This window comes from Notothenia coriiceps, unplaced genomic scaffold (genome assembly GCF_000735185.1).
Source record: "Notothenia coriiceps isolate Sejong01 unplaced genomic scaffold, NC01 NC01_scaffold00024397, whole genome shotgun sequence".
In the NCBI taxonomy this organism is placed as follows: Eukaryota; Metazoa; Chordata; class Actinopteri; order Perciformes; family Nototheniidae; genus Notothenia; species Notothenia coriiceps.
Window position 1 is genome coordinate 1 of NW_011357098.1, and position 8,898 is coordinate 8,898.

Sequence of the window (8,898 nt, forward strand, 5' to 3'; positions counted from 1 at the left end):
TGATAATGTGTGTGTGTTGTGTGATAATGTGTGTATGTTGTGTGATAATGTGTGTATGTTGTGTGATAATGTGTGTGTGTATGTTGTGTGATAATGTGTGTTGTATGTTGTGTGATAATGTGTGTGTATGTTGTGTGATAATGTGTGTATGTTGTGTGATAATGTGTGTATGTTGTGTGATAATGTGTGTATGTTGTGTGATAATGTGTGTATGTTGTGTGATAATGTGTGTATGTTGTGTGATAATGTGTGTGTGTCTGCAGGTGCAGGATGTACAGCTTTATGGGTGGAGGTTTGTTCTGTGCAGGCGTGGGGAACATCCTCCTGATCGTTTCCACAGCAACCGATTACTGGATGCAGTATCGGCAGTCCAACAACTACATGCACCAGGGCCTGTGGCGGTACTGCATGCCGGGGAAATGTTTCCCCCACAACGACAGCATCGGTGAGTGTTCCTGCTCCACTGCTGCAGAAGACTGCTCACACAGGCTCAATAAAGCTGCCGCGATGACCTGGCGGAGGGAAAGCTCACTTTTACTTGACATGGTGGTAGGCTAACATTTGCCATTTCAGTGTGAATTATACAGATAATACTTGTGTTTAACAAGAAAAACAATTCTCTGATACTTTGATTTGATAAAAAAATTGTTCTAGATATAAGTTATACTTTTTTGTTAGAGTTTCATCTCTTGTGTTTTGGTTGATATATTTAGGAATTCCAACTGATGGATGATGAAATAAAAAAATGTGGTCTGTTATATTTCTTGAGGATGCTTGCTGCTCTTCATCATGTTGGCTTGATGGGGTCACAGCTGAGATCACTTGCACTGACCCCACCAGTGACTTCTATTGACTATTGACCCTGTCCACAGCCCACCTAGACGCTACCCGTGCCCTCATGATCCTCTCTCTTTTGGCCTGTTTCATTGGCATCATCATTGGCATCATGGCCTTCATCCACTACTCCTCCTTCGACAGGTTTGACAAGACCTTTGCTGCAGGCATATTGTTTTTCATCTCATGTAAGTTCAACGCTATTGATTTGTTCTTTGTTTCTTGGCTTTGAGCTGTCATTTGCATCTGTTTTGACTTGAACTGAAGCATAATAAGCAGAATATGTATGTTTTTAACTGAAACTTAGCAGCAGTATGGTTTCCGCTCTATTCAGTCTCTCTGAAACTCTTTTTCTCTTTTTTTCTGCACAGGCCTTTTAGTGTTTCTAGCAATGTCAGTGTACACTGGTGTGACTATGAACTACTACGGGAAGCGCTACGGTAACTGGAGGTTCTCCTGGTCATATATTATAGGCTGGGTGTCCGTGGTGCTCACCTTTTTTTCAGGTAAATATGCAGCCCAAAAAACCTGTATCTGTATAGAATCTGCATTCCGTTTTCAAAGCAGTTCCGTCAAGTTCCTTCATTTTCAACGGTTCCATTGATGGTGTGTTCACTATCAATTGAACAACATTAAGCTGTGATCCTTTACTAATAAAGTGACTTATTTTAAAGCTATAAACTTGAGGAAGTTGCTGTCTAAGCATGACTGCACTCAGAGTTCAGAAGCATTGCCTGGAGAAGCAGACCAGGCTTCTTCCCACACTCAAAATACTTTATAGATGTTTGATTCCTTTTACATTATATCATGTAGGAATTTGTCAAAGCTTCAATAAAGCAGATTATTTACTCCCACATATTTGCGTCAACTATCTGTATTTCAGCGAATAATATTCTTCATTATTCATGTAGTGTTTGTAATAAAGACAACACCTATAGAGACTCTGTAACATTACACAAAGAGTCTCTGAGCTAAACACCTGAAGCTAACGTGGACCTGCAGCTGAAGCTGTGATTTACATGCTGTAGTGAATGCTGCTCTCTGAATCCCCCGGCATGCACTACTGCTGTTGAGCAGGCTTTTCTATTTACTCAATGTGAAGAGATCATCATGAGCAGCATGAGGAAAATACTATATGTTAGTATACTATACTATACATGTTCATCTGTTAGGTTAAGACTGAAAATATGATCAGAGTATATATATATCAATATATCACGGTATATAATAACTAACCAGTAGGTGATGGAAAAAACATCAAGACTATGGTTTACAATTCATATGAAAATGTTATTCATATCATTTGCATGCACTAAAGATGTCAAATAAACAGCCCACGGATAATGTATCAGGACCTTTCATGTTGACATTAAAGCTGATCCAGACACAAAATAGAAAGAACTCATTTGAATTCCCTTTTCTCAGATTGTCCCTGAACATGGCCTGAAACAGACTTCCCCACACTTTGCTGCTTCTGCTCATTAAATAAAGGGATACAATTCCCACACATTTGAGCATATTGTATTGTGTCAATAAAAACGTAATACAATTAAAATAAGCCACTGCATGGAATTGACACTTCCTGATGAATAAAAAATACCTGCCCTCTCTTTCTTTTCAGGTATATTCTATTTGTGTGCCTACCGGATGCATGAATGCCCCAGGAGCTCCAACTCTCATTAGAACACTTCTTATTCCATCACCAGAAATGAGCCAGGCTGTGTGTGGACTCTCACCATCAACACGGTGCCTACCTCTGGACCGTGAAGGATCAAAGTTGAACCAGTTCAATAAAAAGATTTGGGAAAATACGACTCTTTATTTTCATCCCCAGGCGCTGTGCATCTTTAGTTCACTCTCTTTATAATGTTCTTGATTTGTTTAACTGTGCTTGGTTGCAGATGTATTTTTATTGTTTTTAAATGTATCTGAGAGCATTTTTGGAGGCATGGAAGCTGGAAATATGTGACTGAGAGTCCGAGCCGGGCCCGCCTTTAGCGTTATAATAACGGGTGTAACCACAGAGAGGTTATTATATATTATAATAGAATCAGTCTGCATTCAAAAGTACAACAAATATAATTTTTCCAAAACCCTTGGAGTCACAGAAAGAGAAAGTCACATGCGTGCATGTCTATACAAACTGTACTCATGTATAATTACAAAGAGCATGCTGCATTACTCTGAACAAAATTTGACAAGGTTACGGATTACGTTGTTTTATGTCTTGAACTATTTATATAAATAGCTACTATCAGAATAAAAAAGGATCAGAGGACATTGATGTTACACTGTATGTCAAATGAATTTGTATTATTTTTTATGAAAGCCCCAAATATGTATTCGGGTGAAGTAACCTCTCGCTCCGTCTCTCACCATCACACTGTCAGCTCAGTAAACCCCTCTCATCCAAACGTGTCACTTAAAGCAGTGACGCACTGACCGGCTCATCATTTTACCTAATGAAATGGCCACAGAAAGCCGCTTACCTGCGCCTCGAGAATGGCTTCTTAAGACGATTTTATCACCATTTGTTCCATTTACTTTCTAATTTCCCCCTAAAAGCAACTTGTTATCCTGGTGCGCTCCATAAAGGGATTGACGCACATCCAGGTGCGCGCGTTACCTCCATCTGCGGCGGCCGGGTGTTTAAAATGGCTTATCTGCGGCCTCCTTTCACCTTGCATACATTTTTTTTTTTAAATAACACAATATGTATTTTGTAGAGGAAGGATGTCTCATAACTTTTAGAAAATGGTGCGCATTTTGCATCAGCGTTATTCGCCTTTATCCAAAAAAGGTGTTTTATTGCAACCAGCCAACTGTGCCAATTTACATACTGAGCACACGCGTCAATTTAACACACACCTATGCAAACTAATGCCGCAGAGCACTTTTCCACAGCAACTGATTCCCAATAATTAATTTGTTCTCCCTCCATCTGATCAAATGGAAATCCTGTCCTCAAGCCCAAGGATTACAACTTCCGCTCTAACATCTCCCTTAATTGCCTAATAGCATTGCAGCGTGAATTCTGCCTACATTAAGACACTTTCACATTAAGCGGCCTGATTGGAAATGTGATGACAACACCATATCAACAAATTATAGCGCAGCTTTCTTTTGCAAATGGGCACAGGAGCGGCACTTGCACTCTCCCAGTTTTTAATACCGACAATTACAGCCAATTTGGGCGGAATTACTAGGCAGACCTGAATCAGAACAATCCTCATGTGACACAGGCGACATGACTTCATTCAAAAAAACAAACATAAAGGAAAAATGAAGTAGTTACCCGAGTGAATTTACCAGACAATTAAAAAACACTCTGTGGTCACATGTTCAAACTTCAATATAAATCATTTTAAAGTTTGGTGTCAAGGTCGCTCGTGTATTATTATAGAAAGATATAAATTATAAATTACATTAAATGGTTCAGCTCTCATCTTATAGCGATATTAAATAAATATCCCACCGATAAAAACACCATTTTCGATTCGGTGAAACACACACAAATAGCCTATACGTATAGCACGTACTTAACCAGACCCGTCGGAGCGTAGACAACAACAATAACACAAAAGCTGCATTCCTTCGGCAGAATGAAGCTTTTCATCTTTTACATCACCAGACTACTGGGAATATAGTAATTCAAATGTTTAAACATTGAGTATAACACTGTGACATATTTAAAACAGAGCAGAACTGTCTTGAAATGGAAAATAGATGTTCCTTCCAAAAAAGTAAAACAGCGACAATACCAATAAAGTGTTTCAGCACCACGGTGAGCGACCGACCTGATATAGAGCCTGAACAAGTCTTAGCCAATCAGAAGGAGACACAGGCCCCTCACATCTCCCCTCCGCCCATCCAGAGCTCTTATTGGCTGGTGCGTAAATCAATTTCCCCAATCCGCTATCTGTCTGAATAAATGCCTGCTGGAAATCTGCCCTCCCACTGATATCTGTGTGAGTTCAGTGATAACAGGAGCTGAAGCTGGAAGCAGAGCAGATGTTGATGCAGCTTCAGAGGCTTCTTTAATAACCACCAGCACCATGAGCATGAACTACCTGTCCGCGGCGCCCGCGCACAGGTCCACGTCGTTTTTCATTGAGGACATCCTACTGCACAAACCCAAGCCGCTGAGAGAGGTCATCCCCTCGCCCTTCTGCAGCTCCCTGGCCTCCCGGATGCCCATCCTGGATTATGGCTACCCCCTGATGCCAACCCCAATACTGGCACCACATCCGCACCACCATCTCCACAAGCCGGAGCACCACCAGTACTTCTTCACTTCCGGTAAGCATGCGCGGCCGTGAGAGGCCAGACAGACAGAAGCCTCCTGTCAGACAGGCCTGCCTGGACTAAAGAAGCTCCTTCCTATATTTATAAACTCCTTATCTGCTAATTTTATCAATGAAAGTCATGAATATAGAGATTGATATTCAATACTGAGAGTGGGATCTAACACCACTCCGTGACAGACAGGTTGAAATGTATTATAATGGTTGGCTGGTGGAGCATCTGAAGATGTATTCAGATTTGTCGATACTTAGTCATTATTATTTCTTCAAGGATCGTTTTTATTTTTGTTTTTTTCTGCAATAAAATATGTAAAATTGATATTTTCTGATATGTGTATAATGTTTGCTTCTGATTATACTGTAAACAAACTAAGTTATGATTTTACATTCACTAAAAGCCATCGATAAGCCATTATGAAACTAGAATCAACCCAAAGCTAATTCATTGCACACAGTGAACTTAGTTTCTCAGACTATATCTTTATTTTAGATGAAATGTGAGACCTCTAACCCTGGTCCTGTCCTGCAGGGATGCAGATGCCGGCCCTGTTCCAGCACCACGCGGAGCTACCGGGGAAACACTGCCGGCGCCGGAAGGCCCGCACCGTGTTCTCCGACTCCCAGCTGTCCGGCCTGGAGAAGAGGTTCGAGATCCAGAGGTACCTGTCCACACCGGAGAGAGTGGAGCTGGCCACTGCGCTCAGCCTGTCCGAGACACAGGTACACACACACACACACACACACACACACACACACACACACACACACACACACACACACACACACACACACACACACACACACACACACACACACACACACAGACTTGAAGCCCCAACTGCGGGAGATAGGCTACAGAGAGAACATTAATTATATTATCATATCAAATTAATGATAGGCTGTCTAAAAAACAAACAACTGGCTATTTCTTTTTTTCTAAGAATTGCTGTGGTGTAATTCGGAGTAATTGAGTATATTCTATATTAGGTTACATAAATAATACAACCAGCAAAATAAATTCAGGAGCAATCGTTAATGTTTTTCTAAAAAACGAAAAGGTCGTTTTTATTGATGCTTTTTGGTATTTTATTAGATTGCAAAACAATAAATATGGGACTTTTTTTCTAACACACACTCTCTGACACTTCCCCCTGCAGGTGAAAACGTGGTTCCAGAACCGGCGGATGAAGCACAAGAAGCAGCTGAGGAAGGTGCAGGACGAGCGGAAGAGCCCCGGGGACAGGTCCGGGGAGAGGTCCGCGGAGAACTCCAGCGAGAGCGAGGAGAGGAGCGCGGAGGAGCGCGCGCCGCAGCCGGACTACCTGCTGCACGAGGACGAGGACGATGTGGACATTGAGGAAGACATTTGCTCCCCAGACCATCTACTATAGTAGAGGTCGGTTTGTACCGGGCAACGCCACACTGTAAATCACTGTAGATAACACCGGCCGCTCCCTTTCATTTGATACGCGCGTTACCGTTTAACGGGGAACGGTTGCCTGCAACACAATGTTAATATGTATTTAAACCCAGAAGTGGGCCCATTGTTTTTTTGATTTTAATGAGCATTTTCGTGTTGTGACGTCTGATAAAAACGCGGAATATAATAATAATAAGAAGAAGAATAATAATAATAATAATAGTACTAATAAGTATTATTATTAGGCTTAATATTATTATTATTATTATTATTATTACCATTATTTGTATTATTATTATTATTATTATTATTCTTTTTATTTTCAAATGTGCATGTGTGTATTGTAAAATGTCAAACCAATGTCTTTTTTTATTTTGGGACGGACACACAGGCTACAGATGATTATGAACGAGCCGCATGCTACCCCATCTTTTTGCACTTTTATCGCAAACAAAGTTGTCCAAGCTTCTCTTTTATAGCTATCATTTTGCTCTTCAATCAGACTACTTTTTATATTTAATTGTCCGTTACCATTTTGTTGAACATTTTTTAAATCCATTTTTGGTCGATGACAATTCTGTGATTTATATTTGTGTGTAAATTGACATGTATATATATAGTATATAAATGATACATCGATTATCGGCTTATGATACATTTTTGAAAGCTCATTTGTCTTTGTTGTATATACTGTATTGTTATACCTCAATTAACAAGGAATCATGTGGAAAAGTCTAAAATTGAACCACATAAATATAAAATGAATGTAGCATTATTATTATTATTATTATTATTATTCCAGCCGCATGTAATAAGATACTTTTATATTCCTCCCTAAGATAAACCTCTGTGGTCTATGTTCATTACCAGACGGAACCCAAGTCCACTAACAAGGGTATTTCTAATCAAACGATGCAGATATTTACGAATGAAATTCAGGAGGAAGCAGCAGTTTGTTTGGTTAAGTTGTTTCAGGTATAATGATCTTTAATAAAGAGCAGGGGAAATAAATGCCTTTCCCAGTGGTAAAAGCTTGAGGGTAGATGTGCAAAAAACGTATAAGAACAGTCAACATATTAAGATGTGAAAAGTATTATTTCTTTGGACTAATTTAAAAAAAGGTTAGTCCAGCATAGAAAGGATATTTGGAATTCAGTCAATATGGTTACTAATGTTAAAACATTTAAACAATGATATCTACTCAAAGTAAAGTCAAAAGTCAACCCAAATGTGCAATATGAGAATGTAATATGGCGAAGAATAAATGTTTGTATAAATGCATAGCTTAACCACATTATTCTGGGGGTTTGTGCACAATATGGTCATGGAAAAAAATGTTTTCCAAAAATAATATTTTTGTAGACATTTCATTATGCTGCCGTTTTTGAGGATGGAATGGAACAAAAAGAAAAATCTAAGAAATATTTAATATCATTTTAATCAGATTTTGGCAATTCACAGTGAATATTGTTTTTATTATCTATTCGATTTAGTAAGGTTATGATTTGGATTTGGAATTCCGTGCATCAGTATTGCATGTGTCCTCATCAATATGGTGGAGGAAAAGAAAGTGTTTACACTTTTCCAGTGATATTTCATTAGTTCACTAATGAGTACTTTACCAGTGGTCCAGAATATTTCATTAAAATAATCTTGTTCAACAGATGTCATATCAACAAACAGAAAACTCACCTGCCTCATGGGAGTGAGTTCCCTTTGGTCCATAGACCAACGCTGCTGTGACAGGCATGGATGAACCATCTCTGAGTGTATAGTCAACTCTTTATTTTCAATTTATATTTTAACATATGTAGGGTGAAGGGGTTATACTGTCTAATCAATAATGTGATAAGAGATCATCTCTTAGGCATTTGCACACATTCATGCCGGCCTCTTTTCACCTTCGTACAGGACTTGCCGTTCTTTCCTGGGTTTTTGAAAAACAATTCATCCCTTCTTAAAAATGTGATTAGGTCAGTGAGGAAAAAACTATGTGGAGAATAGGCCATGCAGAAGGTGATCAATTAAAAGATTAAGCGTTTTGCAACACATGGACGCATCTGCATTTGGCCCTAATAGCAGGGCCATCAGCTCATTCACAGGGAGCCTGCCGCGACTGAAAGCTCCTCACATCAAAGACCCTCGTCTCCCCGGGCTTCCCAATGGGCAAAAAGGGATGCTAATTTGGCCCCCTTCATGTATAGCAGCGAAAGACTCCTTCAATTAACTGGATTTCAATGGCGGAAAATGAGTAGGTGGGACCTAAAAAAGATGCAGTGACTCAGTCTGGATAGGCAGCGTTTCTCATTAAATTAAAAAGGGCTCTGTCATTTGTTTCCA

General features: G+C 39.6%; 2 protein-coding genes across 2 annotated transcripts; both read left to right on the forward strand.

The window, feature by feature from the left end:
• Positions 1 to 270: 270 nt before the first annotated feature.
• On the forward strand, positions 271 to 2,517 carry lim2.1 (lens intrinsic membrane protein 2.1). Its single transcript, XM_010782221.1, has 4 exons — positions 271 to 445; positions 873 to 1,022; positions 1,206 to 1,340; positions 2,456 to 2,517. The coding sequence occupies exons 1-4, from the start codon at positions 271 to 273 to the stop codon at positions 2,515 to 2,517; spliced, it is 522 nt and encodes a 173-aa protein (XP_010780523.1).
• Positions 2,518 to 4,889: 2,372 nt separating this feature from the next.
• On the forward strand, positions 4,890 to 6,729 carry bsx (brain-specific homeobox). Its single transcript, XM_010782214.1, has 3 exons — positions 4,890 to 5,133; positions 5,668 to 5,858; positions 6,296 to 6,729. Exons 1-3 carry the CDS (start codon positions 4,890 to 4,892, stop codon positions 6,527 to 6,529), a joined length of 669 nt encoding a protein of 222 aa, XP_010780516.1. The 3' UTR covers positions 6,530 to 6,729.
• Positions 6,730 to 8,898: the final 2,169 nt, after the last annotated feature.